This window comes from Zootoca vivipara, chromosome 15 (genome assembly GCF_963506605.1).
Source record: "Zootoca vivipara chromosome 15, rZooViv1.1, whole genome shotgun sequence".
NCBI classification, from domain to species: domain Eukaryota; kingdom Metazoa; phylum Chordata; class Lepidosauria; order Squamata; family Lacertidae; genus Zootoca; species Zootoca vivipara.
Genome location: NC_083290.1, coordinates 3,989,975 through 4,005,857, shown reverse-complemented (window position 1 = coordinate 4,005,857; position 15,883 = coordinate 3,989,975). Strand labels below are relative to the sequence as shown.

Genomic DNA, 15,883 nt, shown 5'->3' with positions numbered 1-15,883 from the left:
TATATACACTTGATTTTAAAACAACAACCTCAAATCTGTTTACAAAAAGCAATAAATTAATAAATTTAATGAGGGTGAAAGAGGAGAGCGCAAAATATGGTCTGAAGCTCAAGATAAAAAAAAAAAACCTAAGATCATGTCCACTGGTCCCATCACCTCCAGGCAAATAGAAGGGGAAGAAATGAAGGCAATGAGAGATTTTACTTTCTTGGGTTCCATGATGACTGCAGATGGTGACAGCAGTCACGAAATTAAAAGACGTCTGCTTCTTGGGAGAAAAGCAATGACAAACCTAGACAGCATCTTAAAAAGCAGAGACATCACCCTGCTGACAAAGATCCATATGGTTAAAGCTATGGTTTTCCCAGTAGTGATGCATGGAAGTGAGAGCTGGACCATAAAGAAGGCTGATCGCCAAAGAATTGATGCTTTTGAATTATGGTGCTGGAGGAGACTTGAGAGTCCCATGGACTGCAAGAAGATCAAACCTATCCATTCTGAAGGAAACCAGCCCTGAGTGCTCACTGGAAGGACAGATCGTGAAGCTGAGGCTCCAATACTTTGGCCACCTCATGAGAAGAGAAGACTCCCTGGAAAAGACCCTGATGTTGGGAAAGATGGAGGGCACAAGGAGAAGGGGACGACAGAGGATGAGATGGTTGGACAGTGTTCTCGAAGCTATGAACATGAGTTTGACCAAACTGCGGGAGGCAGTGCAAGACAGGAGTGCCTGGCTTGCTATGGTCCATGGGGTCACGAAGAGTCGGACATGACTAAACGACTAAACAACAACAATAAATTAATGAAAATCAGCTTCAAAATGGTCGTGGACTTGCATATATATACACAGCAGATTATTATGACTGGGTATGAAATGAAAATCTCATGATTCTGTGCATAGATTCTTAGAAATAAGCCCATGGAATTCCGTGGAGCATAGGATGGCTGCTCTGAACAAATATTAATTCTTGCAGAGATGAGCTTAATAGACAGCATTAGCATTATTATTTATTAAATTTCTATTTTGTCCATCTGAAGATCATAGGGAGGTTTATGATATAAAAATACAAACAATATTAACAAACAAACATATTAACATAGTAGATCAACAAAGAAAACAATACTGCCACCACAGTTTAGAAGACCATAACTTTAGAAGACCATAACTCCCAAAGGCCTGGGAGAAGAGTGTTATTGACTGGCATCTAAATATATGTAAGAAAGTTGCCCGGTGTTAAATAAATCATGACATGGTGTAATATGTCATGTGTAGTTGTTCATCTGAGGTTGTATTTACCTAATTTTAAGAGCTGCTAAGGAACAGATGATTGTTATTATGTCTTCATATATAAAATCACAGAAATCAAGGAGGGTGCTTTTTCTTTTCCCCATGACTGTAATTTAATTTGTGATCTGCCCTTAATGGTGTGCCTATGGCTGATGGCAGAACTCTAATTCATTGCAGAGGGAGGGTTGGAGATTGGGGAAGGGCAGCTTTTGAGGGACCTCACACACTTAGGGAAAATTTGCACCGGAGAAGTGAACGAGGATGGCAGTAATTCTCTCTCCTCGCCCCCCATTCTTATTTTTGTAGGAATCAGTGCTGACTCGATCAACTCATTGGGGCAGACTCCCCTATTCACTGCTGCCTTGCTTGGTATTGGGAAAGTTGTCAGCGTTCTTTTGGATTATGGTTCGGATCCAAATCAGTAAGTACAAAAGCTACATTTTTGTTGTTATAGGGAGAGAACTTTCTGGGTTTTTTAAAAAAATCAAGAGGTGTGTGGGTTTTCCTCTACATGTAGATCTGCAGAAATGGAGAAAAAGCAAAAAAGTGTGTTTTCTGATAATGATAGGTTTCCCCCCCTTCCCTTTTAAAAACAGGCATTGAGACCCCAGGGCTGCAAAACTAAGCTGGAAAGTGTGTGGGAAATGCCTTACAATGAATGGCCTTCCCCAACCAGGCACCCTTCCATAAGTTTTGGACTACAACTCGCACCAGCCACCGCCAGTATGACCCGTGGTCAGAGTTGATGGGAGTTGTGGTCAAAACTATCTGGAGAGTGCCAGCTCATTGACGGTAGCTGTGAGGTCCCAGAAAACCTGCAATACAATTTTACTTCGTTTGCGTAACTCACTCAGGTTGCAGAATCCTATTTTTATTTGCGCATAATTTGGATTACCCTTGGCACAAGTGTTGCTATTATTTTATTACCATATATTCCGGCGTATAAGATGACTGGGCGCATTAGTCGACTCCCAACTTTTCCAGTTAAAATATAGAGTTTGGGATATACCCGCCGTATAAGAAATACGACCTGGCATATAAGACAAGCCCCAACTTTTGAGAAGATTTTCCTGGGTTTAAAAGTAGTCTTATACGCAGGAATATTTATTAAATTTGTATACTACCCTTCATCCAAGGTTCACAAGGCAGTTCACAGCATAAAAATGTGAGATAAAAACAGGAACAAAAACGGAACGGAACAATACCCCATCCCCCTTACCCCATGCCTTGAAACACATTTAAAAGGACATAAGATGTTAATCTGCCAACCTAGCAGTTTGAAAGCACGTCAAAGTGCAAGTAGATAAATAGGTACCGCTCCGGTGGGAAGGTAAACGGTGTTTCCGTGCGCTGCTCTGGTTCGCCAGAAGTGGCTTAGTCATGCTGGCCACATGACCTGGAAGCTGTATGCTGGCTCCCTCATACAGGGAGTCGTCTGCAACTGGACCCTAATGGTCAGGGGTCCCTTTACCCTTAAGATATTAATCAGCCTTTATGTAAGCATTTCTGCATTTTGCTTTTAAGACCAGAGTCCACCCAGTCCAAGGAATTGCTTATTGAGGTCTTTGGGGGCCCTCCGATCAGGACTTCTAAGTGATCTTGTATTCCTTATTTTCTCAGCCGCTGTCACGATGGGAGCACACCGGTCCATGCCGCAGCTTTCTCAGGCAACCAGTCAATTCTCAGCAAACTGCTGGATGCGGGTGGAGACCTGCGAGTCCATGACAGGAATGGGAGAAACCCACAAAACTGGGCTGTGACAGCTGGGAAGGAGAGCAGCTCTCAGGTGGGTGTGGGTGGCTAGGGCCTTTCGCCTCTTGCTTACCCCAGAGGTTTGCACCTGTGTACACAAAGCTCCACGAATGGCTCTTCCAAGCAGAGTCAGCCTTCCATTTCCCACACGCAGCAGGCAGTGTTGCTTTTTTGATCATGTATGGGGGTGCCTGTGGGCCCCCCCATCAGTTATTGCTGGGCTCCAGTTCTCAGCATCCCCAACTGTGGCTCTGTAGGTTGCAGGGGATGGTAGGAATTGGAGTCCCAGCAATGTTTACATGGCTACAGGCTCCCCATCTCTGACCTTGCAACACTCCCAGCCCAAATGCGTTTATCCAGAACTGTTTATTTGTTTCTATAACAAGGGTCATGGCTCAGTGGAATAAAGCACCTGCTTTTCAGTCAGAAGGTCTCATGTTCAATACCTGGCATCTCCAGGTAGGACTGGGAGAGATCACGTCTAAAATCATGGAGAGCCACTGCACGTCTTCCCAGACTGATGTTTGGCACCACTGGATAGCTCAGTTGGTTAGAGCAAGTGCTAATAACGCCAAGGTTGCAGGTTCAATCACCATAATGGACATCTGCCTTGCAGGGGCTTGGACTAGATGATCCTCAGGGTCCCTTCCAACTCTTCAATTCTATAAGGCACTTTCTCCCTTCCATCCCTAGTTGCTTTCGAGGTTTGCTCTCAAACTCAGGAGTCTTCACCCCACCAACCATCCCTGGTGGCGGTGGCTTCTTCTCCTCTTCTGTTTTGCAGATGCTCGAGTTCATCCAGCGATGTACAGCCCACATGCAGGCGATTGTGCAGAACTACTCCGTAGACTTGCTGCGGAAGGTGGACTCTCCCAGATCTTTGGTCTCTAGCCCCTCCAGGTTTGTGGGCATCAAGCAAGGGTGAGTGCCTTCAGTTGTGACAGTGATGGTGGGGAGAGAAATCGTTTCTCCCTCTTCTTCTTCTCTTCCTTTCCCCGCACACCAAACTTTTATTTTTAATAGAGGTTTGTAAACACTTGGAAAGTGCGCTTGTTTCCTCCACAGAGAATGGCTGCGACATCATTCTTTCTCCCTCATGTGGTGAAAAAGCAGAACTGCACACATAAAAGCAAAAAGGAAGCCCAGATCAGAAGCAAATACTGTAAAATCCAAAATCTGTCCTTGGGCATTAGCAACAAATCTCCATTTGTATCTGTGCTGGCTTTGAAATTGTGCTGAGTACATGCAGTCTTTTTATTGTGTTGTGAAATTCCTTTGAGATGCTTTGTTGGAAGTGTCTAGAGACTCTGAATCTCAGGGTCATGGGTATGAGCCCCTCGTTGGGCAAAAGATTCCTACATTGCAGGGGGTTGGACTGGATGACCCTTTTGGTCCCTTCCAACTGTACAATTATTTGATCCTATGGTTATATGAGAGCTAGTGTGGTACAGTGGTTAGAGTGTTGGACAAGGACCTGGAAGACCAGGGTTCAAATTCAAGCTTAGCCATGAAGCTCACTGGGTGACTTTGGGTGAGTTGCTGCCTCTGAGCTTTAGCTACTTCAAGAGACACCCCTTTCTTTCTTTCTTTCTTTCTTTCTTTCTTTCTTTCTTTCTTTCTTTCTTTCTTTCTTTCTTTTTTGTCCTTCAGGACGGCTGACAAGATTCTGAGACGCGGGAGCAGTGCCCCCCAAAACATTTACAGCTTTGGCTTTGGGAAGGTAAATATGGTGGAAGGGTCCAGGATGCAACAGGATCTCCCTGTTCACCTTGAGCCAAGATTGTATCTGAAGAATGAATTGGGAACACCTGGTGAATTCAAAAAGTATATCCCTGTTATGCAAGTTTTTAGTGCAGGGTGTGGCTTCTGGTGGTGAAAGAGCAGAATCTGGCCAGTGGAAAACCTTGAGCCCAGGGGCCAAATGCAGCTCTCCGGGTCTCTCTGTTTGGCCCTTGATATTCTTCTGCCCTCTTGTCTGTCCTGCTCTGCACCTTCTTCAGGTGCTTTTGCCTGGCTGAGTGTCAGGGCTGGGAGAAAGGCTCAGAGCCTGGGACGACGAGCAGTCAGAAGGGAGAAGAGGAAGCCGACATGGGAGAAGGAGATGTCGGAAGCTGAAGAGGTAACACGGTTAGTGAGCCACGAGAGTTTGTGGCAGAGAGAAGTCCAGAATTGGAGGCAGAAGCAGAGGATGGAGAGGCAGAGGGGAGAAACCAAGGGGGTCTCCCCCTCCTGCTGTGACCAGCTCCCCTGCCCCCTGGTCTCCCAGGGCCAGAAGAGGTATGAAGAGGACAGAGCAAAGACAGACAAGGCTTCTGCATCTCAGATTACTTGGGAAGGACCTGGCAGAGAAGTAGACTTAGGGAGCTGTGGGAAGGTGGGGACCTTCAGTCCTTGCAACTGCCTCATTGGGGCCAGACCAATGAGGAAGAGTTGCTATGCTCACTAGGCCTGGCACTACTGAGCAGCGTCTTCTAATAAAGTGTTAACACTATGCTTTATTGCTGATGTGCTCCTGACACTGGGATATGTCCTGGAACCCTTGAAATGTCTCTCATTTGCCTTAATTGAGAATGGATATCGATGTTTGAATCTGCGTACAAACTAGTCAAGGTAAATTTCAACATTTGTTGCTCTGCCTCTGCACCTTTTTGCCTTGAACCTCACTGGCCCCAAGAAGGTTTCCTGGAAGAGAATGTGGATTGTTGGGTGGATGCCTTTTTAGTTTATGAAAACATTTCTGCACTGCTTTTATGAAAAAGAAACACCAAAGTGGTTTACGTGACAATAAAACATAGCATTATCCAATAAAAATTAACTGTCAATAGAGAAGGTGAAATTATCACAAGGACAGGTATTTATAATAGGAAAAGCTACACTTTCTTTAGAAAGCATATTTCTTTGTAAGAAAAAGGCTTCTTCCTCTTCATCATCATTCATTTTTTTGGTTTATACAAAAGTGAACATAAGGAAGAGATTTGCAGAATTGGGAATGTTGTGGAGAAAAATGAAAACAAAGAGCAATTGTTACAATTATTATTTCTTGTGTCAGGTTTACCTCACAGGCAGCCGTCAGCTGGGCTACCTGGCATCGCTCCCCATCATTGCGGATAAGGAAGTGGTCCAGGCTGATGATGAACCAACCTTCTCCTTTCCAGTTGGGCCGTACATGACTATGACCAAGTGGGTTGATGCTTTTGCAAGGGGGAGTTGGGCTTCTTAACCAAGTAGGCTAGGTGTAGGCTTGTTCAACGTATACATCACTTCTAACCCAAGATGAAGTCCCAAAGCAATATGCACCCAGACAAGAAACTGCAGTCAAAATCACATAAACATTATTAAGAACAGGTTTAATAGCGCAGTTTCATATCAGTGGTGCTTTTGCCCATTTAGACTTGTTCTACTTTTTTTGGAGTAGAACCCCCAGGATTCACCAGTCGGAGCCTACTGCAAAAAGACACACGCTTAGATTTAAAGAGTTACGAGCTGTGAATTTTTCTTTTTTGAGCACCAAAAACTTGAAGGGTGCCTGCTTTTGGTTCTTGCAGTCTCAAAAGTGGTTTACAAAAAGAATAAAACATCACCACTTAAATAAGGCATTAAAAATAATTAAAATAAAAAGTAAACTTAAAACCAGATGAAAACACATGTCAGCATTTGACCTTCCTTTTGGAGCTACCCTGCTGTCCCTCTCCTGTGACAGAGTATGTGTTCAACAGAGTATTGAAAACTGCAATACTGCCAAAGAAAAAAAGTCACACCTGGCCTTTTCCAGGTGTGTCCAGAAAGTCACACCTGGCCTTTTCAGCACGTGCCATTTATCCTCTCTCCCCTCCCTTCCCCGGTCTTGCAGTTTGATGTGGGGTGGAAGCAGAGTCACAGTGAAGGAGCTGAACATGAAACCCCACCAGCACTGCAGCAAGCTGCGTCTCTCTGACCTGCTCCTCGCGGAACAGGAGTACAGTAGGTACGGCCGCCTCTTGGCGGGGGAACCCTGAATCACCATTGTGGCTCTTTCATCTACTGATGTTCAGATTGGAGGGGGAACAGCAGCGATGTCGACTTGCGCTTCTTGCAAATACGTAAAAGGTGCCCATGCAATTTGGGTGCTAAGCAGGAAGAAGCCCTAGAGCTATGCTGGTAACCTTGTTTTGGTCTGTCCCTGAACAATAAAGAGGGGATCTGTATTGTGTCCATTTGCCTTGGGAAAAATAATCTACTTGTTTCTCTCTTCCTCCTCAGCCACTTGGGTGATTACAATGTTACAGGTTTTTTTTGTGTGGGGGGAGGTCAGTCTGGATGAAACCCATGAGTCCCTTCCAAAGCTGCGATTCTGCCGCAGGGAGGGTAGAATCTATTAGGGGAAACCAGCCAGATCAGTTCCTTCGCTAAGGGAGTGGCCTTGGCCTGCCAGTTCAGTCCTGCCATTTACATTAAAAATGGGCTACCTTGTTGCCATTGAGACGTGTGTGTGTGTGTGTGTGTGTGTGTGTGTGTGTGTGTGTGTGTGTAACCCCCACCACCTAGTGGAAGCAGACTAACGGGTAGGCAACCTAAGGCCCGGGGGCAGGCAGGATGCAGCCCAGTTACCTTATCAATCCGGCCCACGGACGGTCTGGGAATCAGCATGTTTTTACATGAGTAGAATGTGTCCTTTTATTTAAAATGCATCTCTGAGTTATTTGTGGGGCTTGCCTGGTATTTTTAAATGAGTAGAATGTGTGCTTTTATTTAAAATGCATCCCTGGGTTATTTGTTGGGCATAGGAATTCGTTCATTTCCCCCCCTAAAATATAGTCCGGCCCCCCACAAGGTCTGAGGGACGGCGGACTGGCCCACAGCTGAAAAAGGTTGCTGACCCCTGTTATAGAAGAACAATAGCCAGAGTTTTGTGAGTGAGCTTTGGCTGATGCTGGAAGCTGGAGAGACAGAGCGCCAAAGTGGTGGCTTGGGGCTTCCCTGGAAAACTTGATGGGGAGGCGAGATCTTTCAGGTGTCAGTGCTGTGAGACCTTCCATCTTATCCTCTGATTATATGTATGTGTAAATAAAACCACACGTCTTTTGTTAACCTAACATGGATAAGCGCAGGCACCCCCGGAGCCTCTGGGTTGCACGCAGCAGTACCCAGCAGAACATCCCTTGAAAGATCAGTGGTGTTTGCTGGTGCCATGTTGATGGCCTGATCCATGTTAGCTTCCACCCTCTTTTGGCCTTTGCTCCCGGCATGTTCTGTTGTTGCTTTTTTGTTGGTTCTGGTGCTTTAAGTTGGTTAGGAAATGCAAAGTGAGCTCTTCTGATGGGATAAGATCAGTAAGCCTGGAAATGCACTTCCTTCGTAATCCAATTTCCCTTCACACTGTTGGGTTTTCATATCTCCTTCTGCAGCAAGCTCCGCCATCCTCATTTGTTGCAGCTGATGGCCGTCTGTTTATCCAGCGACTTGGAGAAAACGCGATTAGTGTTTGAGAGGGTTACTTTTGGCTCCCTCTATAGCATCCTTCATGAGAGGGTAAAATGACCGTTTTTGTTTCTTGGCAGAATTAATATATTCTACCCGCCCCCAGTGCTTTCCTCCCAAGGAGCTCAGAGTGACAAATCAGGTTCTTCTGGCCCCTGCCAAACTTCATCCTCATAACAACCCCGTGAGGTAGGTTACACTGAAAGAGTGTGACTAAGTCACTGAGCTTCATAGCTAAGAGAGCCACCTGGCAAGCTTCATGGCTAAGAGGGGCTTGATCCATTTTGTCCTCCGTCATGTGGTAGGTTAGACTGAGTAAAAGGGGTGCTGGCTTTGCACATAGTGCTGAGCCACAGTTAAAACAAGCCAAAGACAGCAAATCATGACTTCAGGTTAAGCTGCTGGGCAGGATTTGGACAGTTGGAGAAACCATGGTTTAATGAACCATCGTTGAATAAACCATGGCTTGGCATTACGTGTAAACCGGGCCGTGATCATCTCCTCTGATTTCAAACAGTTCTAAAGCAGAATGATTACCAGACAGAAGTTTGTACACAACAAGCTAACATCCACACCATATGTTGGCTGCTTTAATTGTATGGTGTGGGAGGGTACCTGCCCTGTTTTAAATCCTGTCTTCCTGAAGGTTCCTCCTTCCACCTGGGAGGAGCAAACGCTCAAGCTAAGAGCTGGTTTCTTTCCTTTTTCCCTCAACAGCGTTCGGAGTTCCCCATTGTGCACATGGAGACCCTCGTGCACCTCTTGCTCCAGGTGAACGATGGCCTGAGGTTCCTGCACTCGCACGGCTTCATCCACCGCACGGTCAGCTCCTATGCTGTGGTGGTTGTTTTGGCCGGGGAAGCCAAGCTTACCAACCTGGAGTACATGATCGAGAGGTAAAGGCACCCTACTTTCCCCCATTCTCCCCATATTTCTTGAGCAACTAGCAAAAGTACAAAATGTAAGTTTGGAAATGGTGTCTGAGCTGCAGATGCCGGACATGCATGCGTGGTCAGCTTGGAAGCATGATGAAGAAAGCAGGCCGCCCAGGCACGAAGGAAGTATGTAGTGTTACAAGCTTCCTGCCAAGGCAGACAAAGGAAATGATTTCATTGAGTTTTCTCTAGCAAATTTTACAGGAAAGCTCTGTGAGCCTCAGCCCTTTCATGTGCCCACTTGGCAAAGCATAAATGTTGATTGACTGCAATAATGTCCCACATAAACAAGTGGGTCTTTGAGAGCCCTCTTGCAGCTACTGTCTCCCCACCACCACCCATTTTCATGTGCTATCCAGCTTTAAAATAATGCTGAGCATCTCTGGGATGTATGTTCTCTCCCTTGCCGCATGTTCTGAGGGCCTCTTGGTTTCCTGTCTTTGACAGCAAGGATGGGGGAGAGCACAGCGACCTGACACGGCTGCCCATCCCTTCGCAGTTATACAAATGGTGCGCTCCAGAAGTAATCCTCCAGAGGACTGCAACCACCAAGTCTGACATCTACAGCTTCTGCGCAGTAATGCAGGAGGCTCTGACAGGTACAGAAACAGAGGGAGGGATGCTATGCCTCACAAAGGTAAGAACGTAAGGAGAACCTGCTGGATCATGCCAATGGCCCGTCTAGTCCAGCATCCTGTTCTCACAGCGGCCAGACAGATACCTGTGTGAAATTCGCAGGCAAGACCCAAGCACAAGAGCGCTCTCCCCTCTGTGGTTCCCAGCAACTGGTATTGAGAAGCATCACTGCCTCTGACTGTGGAGGCAGAGCAGAGCCATTGTGGCTACTAGCCATTGATAGCTTTATCCTCCACTGAATTTGTCCGGTCCTTTAAAGCCATCCAAGTTGGGGGCTGTAACTGCCTCTTGTGGAAGTGAGTTCCATAGTTTTAACAATCCGCTAGACACACTTCCTTTTATCTGTCCTGAATCTTCCAACATTCATTGGATGAACACAAGTTCTGGCGTTATGAGAGGGAGAAAACCTCCTCTCTTTTCGCATGCTCCATGCCTTGCAGAATTTTATAAACTTCTCTTGTGTTGCCTCTTACTCTAAACTGAAAAATCCCAAATGCTCCATCCGTGATCATTTTGGTTGCCCTTTTATAACTGTAGCTTGTGTGTTTGCTTTTTGAAGCTCTCGACCTGCCCCATTCCCATTTCTTGGCTGCTGCACCTTGTTTGGAATAGTCTCCTCCTGTCTTCATCAAGCTGATTGGCCCCAGCCTCTCCTTCAAGGCTGTTGCCGAAATTCTACTACTACTAGATGATCCTCAGGGTCCCTTTCGACTCTACAGTTCTGATTCTATTTTCATTTTAATTGTGTATTTTTTGACATGCCCTCTGCCATAAGGCAGGCTCCTCCCCTTCAGAGCTTCACCACATCAGAGCATGCATTTTGTCTGTGTGTCTTCCAGATACCATCCCCTGGGATGGGTTCGAGGGCCCGGATGTTAAGGATCTCATTGTTTCCGGACAGTGGCTGGAAGCGGATGCCAGGCTGCCCAAGCCCTATTACGACATCGTGAAGACCGGGCTGGAGTCCAGGCAGAAGCAACGCACCATGAACCTGCAGGATATCCAATATATCCTGAAGAATGATCTGAAGGTGAACCAGAGCAATTGAGCCTCCCAAATCTGGGCTTGCAAACAACTTTACTCCAGGTCACCTCTGGAAAATTTGAACCACCTCTGGGCACCCAGCCATGGCCGGCTAGCTAGCTAAAAACTGACCGCCAGTGTGTTTCGTAAACATTATTTTTGCAAGGCTACTTCTCAACCCTGTAGAGCCTGTGCTTCCCAAACTCCCCCCACCAATGGATCACTTGAAAAGTGGTAGCTCATCTAGGAGAAGGAGAACTTTGACCCTACACCTCTGCTGGCTTGCAGGATATTTCAGGAGAAGAAAAAGGCTAAGGGGTAAAACCCACACAAATCAGGAGTTGAGTCACTAAGACGGTTGGATAATGCCTTGTATGCCTCCTTCCGGCAACTCCTGCAGCCAAGGTGGTGGCAAACATCTTGCTCTGCTTTCCTTTGGACCACATCAGCGAGGCTGAGAGGGGAGGGCTTGTCATCTGGGCAGGCTAGGACCTCCAGATACCCTCCCCAGGCTTGTGTCTTGGGGAGTGCACTTTAATGCTCCTAACGCAACGGTTTGACTCTACCCCCGGAGGCGCACTCCATTGTCTCTTGAGACAGACGGATGCCAACAATGGCAACCTAATGTGGTTGCAGGGAGAGAGAGAGTTCCAGAGAGAGGGGGGGGTCCCCTGTGTCCTGACACCATTCTCCTTGCCACTGCAGGATTTGATTGACTCTCGCAGGACCCGCCATGGTGACAGTTCTGGACCGTCAAAGGCCGAACGCTGTGCTGACATTAATATCTGCTTGCCGCCCACCTCCGCTGTCTCGGTCAAGGTGGAAGAAGAGTTGCCAGAAGAGGAGCAGGAAGAGGAGGAGCAGGAAGAAGAGGAGCAGAGTGTCCCATGTCTGCCTTGTAAGTTTTGCTTTTGCTGCAAGGGACAAAGCCTGGCCTCTTGTGTCTTTGCTGCCAGTGGCAGTTTCCCTCCTGGGGCAAACAGGAAGGGCTTCATCTAAGTGGCGGAACACCTGCTTTGCATGCAGAAGGCCCCAGGTTCAATCCACAGCCGCATCTCTAGTTAGGCCTCAAATCCTGGAGAGCTGCTGCCCGTCAGTGGAGGTAACACAGAGCTATGGTTGGTCTCTTCTGTATGTTTGTGGCCCTCCAGACACCAGTGTGGTCTGTACCAGGAATGGGGGAACGGCCATCTGTATGTCCTGCTAGATGTTGTTCATAGAAGTGACCCTGCTAGAGTTGGAAGAGACCATGAGGGTCATCTAGTCCAGGCATGTCCAACTCCCACGAGACTGCCAGTATAAAGAAACTGGCGGTGATCTACCCATTGTCATTGGAGGGAGGAGGAGTGTCCGTGGGTTGGGTGGATTCCCTAGAGTTATTGAGCTTTTTTAAGGAGTGAAGTGCCCAGAGTTGTTGAGCTTTTTTGGGGGAGGATTGTAGAGAGTTTTTTTTTAGCTTCCCCCCCCCCCCGTAACTTTTTGCACACGATAAGGATCCCGCAATCTACCAGGATCAGCCGGGGATCTACTGGTTGGACATCCCTAGTCCAATCCCTGCAATGCAGGAATCTTTTTGCCCAATGTGGGGCTTGAACCCATGGGATTGAGATTGAGTCTCATGCTCTACAGGCTGAGCTATCCATCAGCCCCAGCCAACATGGCTAGCGGCCAGGAACGCTATGAGATGGAGAGCAGCAGCTTCCACATCCCTGATGCAGAGCAAGGTTTTGCGTCCAGGCGCCATGCACACGGGGCAGAAATACGCTGCAGGATCCTGAGAGCCCCTTTGCAAGTCTGTATGTGTGAGGAGAGAAAACACTGTCCTGTGCTTGTTAAGAGCTTAGCCCCTCCATTCTGATTTGTGTTTTTGATTCTTCAGCCAGGAGCTTCACCGTGATGAGATGCGCTGCTTCTGCTCCCAAAATCGAAGGCGCCGCTGGCCACCAGTCCCAGCCCTCCCTTCCCGCCGCTCAGTCCAGCCACCTCTTGGCTCCCAAAGTCCAGGGGGGCACCAGCGACAGGGACGAGAGCCTCTGCAGCTTTGAAATCAACGAGATCTACACCTGCTACCCTGAGATGTGCGGGGACAGCACAGAGGAGGACACAACACCAGGATCGGGCCAGGGATCCCCAAGGCAGCCTCAGACTGTCCCAGGGGATTGGGACAAAGCCCTTTCGCCGCCCCTGCCAGCCAGAATTCAGGGCGGGCAGACAAGCTGCAGTGAGGGGGGCGCCACCTCCGATTCGGAGTCGGAATACACCAGGGAAGAGGTCACCTACATGTCGCAGCCCTACCATGTGCAGCAAATGGTGAGGTTCTCCAGCCCCCGGGGCCGGAACAGCCGCTTGCAGGTGGGCCACTACTTTGGGAAGTGCGTCCTGAACCTGAAGATCTCCCAGACACTGCTGCACCAGGCGAGGGACTCCCTCTGCCGGACGGAAAAGAAGCTGGATGAGCTGGAGAGCTTCAGAAAGCCCCAGCCCCAGCCATGTGCCGTTGCCCTGAACCCCATCATCCGAGGATACTGGGAGAAGGACGAGAGCGCCGCTTTTGGAAACGTCAGGGCGCCCTGCAATGGACCCAGCTCCTTCCTCTGGAAAGCGGTGGGCCCTCCATCCACAAATTACATCCCTCCGCCGCTGCGTGTCATGACCATGCAGCAGCCTCTGGTGATTCAGCCCTTCCAGCCCATGGAGCCAGAGCGCAGGAGCCAGGACACCACCTGCTGGAGCGACTGCGGGTTGGAGGCACCCAAAAGCCCCTGGAGCAGAGTGGAAGTGGAGCCCAACTATCAGGTGAGAGAGCGATAAAGGGAGGGGCTGTAGCTGGGGGGGGGGGGTGAGCAGTTTCCTTGCATGCAGAAGGTCCCAGCTTCAACCCCCAACTTCTCCAGGTAGGGCTGCGAAAAGACTTGCGTCTGAAATCCTGAAGAGCTGCTGCCAGTCAGAGCCGGCAGCACTGAGCTAGATGGTCTGACTCTGTATAAGGCAGCTTCTTATGTTCTTATTTCAACCCGTTATTCAGAACCATGAGGGCTAGAATCTTACTCTACTAAAGTGATAAAGCATCTGCTTTGCATGCAGGGGGTCCCAGGTGCAATCTCAGGCGTCCTCAGTTCAGCCTCCTGTCTGGAGAGTCAGTGTAGACAGTACTAAGGTAGTAAGTACAAGGCAGATTCCCTTGTTCATAGATTCAAAGAATTGTGGACTTGGAAGGGACCCTGAAAATCCTCTAGTCCAACCCCCTGCAGCAGTGCTGGATTAAATCCTGTGGAGACCCCTAGACAGTCTAAATCGGGGGGGGGGGGTGTTGGTGTTGTTTTTTGCAAATTATCTCCCAATACGCTTTTTTACCAACCAACAATTTACAAAAAAACACCAATTACATTACACAAAACAAAACAGTATTGATTTTGATCCGTTGTTGAGGCCCCTAAAAGGTGTGAGGCCTATAAGCCGGTGCTTACTCTGCCTATTTGGTAATCCGGCTCTGTCATATGCATACGGGAATCGAACCTGCAGCTTTGGTGTTATCAGCACCATGCTCTAACCAACTGAGCTATCAGTGCAGATTGTGACCTGCTGGAAGGACATTTGCTAGGCATTGATATTGGCCATGGAGTCAGGAGCAGGGTTGTGTGACCCCAGCCCCAGGAGCTGAATATGGCCATCCAGGCCTCTCTGTCTGTCCCTTGGGTAGTTTCCAAGGCTACACCCCCTAAGGCCACTGTGGGGCGTACTCTCCATTCTCATTAAAAAGCTATTGGCAAATACCCACCCCTTCCTCACGTGTGGGAAATTAAGCAGTCAGCTGCTAAATATACAACCTGCCTTGCCCCCTGGTTAACTGCATAACTAATAAATGCCTGTCTGAGTCCCCACTAAGTCATGATTGACTGGAGTGATTTTTCAGCTTTTGCACCCAGGCGTCACCGTCCGGAGGAAGAGGAACATGAGCCCGCAGTTGCGGCGAGGGAACCTCTCTGCAGTGGACGATGGGAACAGATTTTCAGATGGGTGAGTGCTGCTGCTCCCCAGTCCCCAGCCACACTGCCTCCAATTCCGTAGATGAGATGAATTTGGTATATTGTCCACCCTAAGGTCCCAGGGCGGGTCTTAGCAATTTAAATTGCAACATTAAAAACCGTTCAAAACAAATTGCAGTCACAAGAATGCCTAAGAATACGCACCTCAAGAGTCGGAAGCCCAGGTAAGCCTCAGCCTTTGGCAGAATCTGTTTAGTGAAAGGTGCCAGGTGTGCCTCCGTGGGGAGGGGAGGGGTTCCACATCTTGGGAGCTGCCACAAATAATGCCTTCTCCCAACCCCCTCCCCAGACTACCGAGAGCCCCCTCTGCTGAACTTAACACCTGAAAAGGTCTGTAAGGAAAGAGGCAGGTTTTCAGATATTTAGGGTGTAAGTCATTTAGGCTTTAAGCACTGACGTGGGCACCTTGAACTGGGTGTGGAAATGAACTGGCGACTGACTCAGCTCCTCTAAAGCAGTGCTTATGTGAGATCTAAACGGAACCCCAGTCAGTAATTAGACTGCCGCATTTTGGACCAATGGAAGTTTCCAAGTTGTCTTCAAGGGCAGCCCCACATAGAGTGCATTGCAGTGTCATCCGACTATCCCAGCTCAACTAAAAAAATCCATGCTAGGGCAATACCTTCAGTAGCCCAATAAAAGCATCATGAGAACTCTTTGTCAGGCTGGATGTTAAACAGAGCAAGTATGTGTGATGGGGGAGAAAAGAGGTAATATTTTGGGAGGCTGATTTTGAACCCATGCAG

The 15,883-nt window shown here is 48.1% G+C and overlaps 1 protein-coding gene across 1 annotated transcript in view; it reads left to right on the top strand.

Moving 5' to 3' along the window:
- The window catches only part of TEX14 (testis expressed 14, intercellular bridge forming factor), a 52,289-nt gene that overhangs the window by 13,101 nt on the left and 23,305 nt on the right, over window positions 1–15,883 (top strand). The window contains exons 2-14 of the mRNA XM_060268575.1: window positions 1,595–1,709; window positions 2,909–3,074; window positions 3,825–3,961; window positions 4,691–4,760; window positions 6,090–6,220; window positions 6,891–7,004; window positions 8,425–8,548; window positions 9,215–9,393; window positions 9,880–10,031; window positions 10,908–11,098; window positions 11,797–11,989; window positions 12,971–13,887; window positions 15,005–15,108. Of these exons, the coding sequence (XP_060124558.1) occupies window positions 1,595–1,709; window positions 2,909–3,074; window positions 3,825–3,961; window positions 4,691–4,760; window positions 6,090–6,220; window positions 6,891–7,004; window positions 8,425–8,548; window positions 9,215–9,393; window positions 9,880–10,031; window positions 10,908–11,098; window positions 11,797–11,989; window positions 12,971–13,887; window positions 15,005–15,108 (2,593 nt within the window). The remainder of the gene's footprint in view (window positions 1–1,594; window positions 1,710–2,908; window positions 3,075–3,824; window positions 3,962–4,690; window positions 4,761–6,089; window positions 6,221–6,890; window positions 7,005–8,424; window positions 8,549–9,214; window positions 9,394–9,879; window positions 10,032–10,907; window positions 11,099–11,796; window positions 11,990–12,970; window positions 13,888–15,004; window positions 15,109–15,883) is intronic.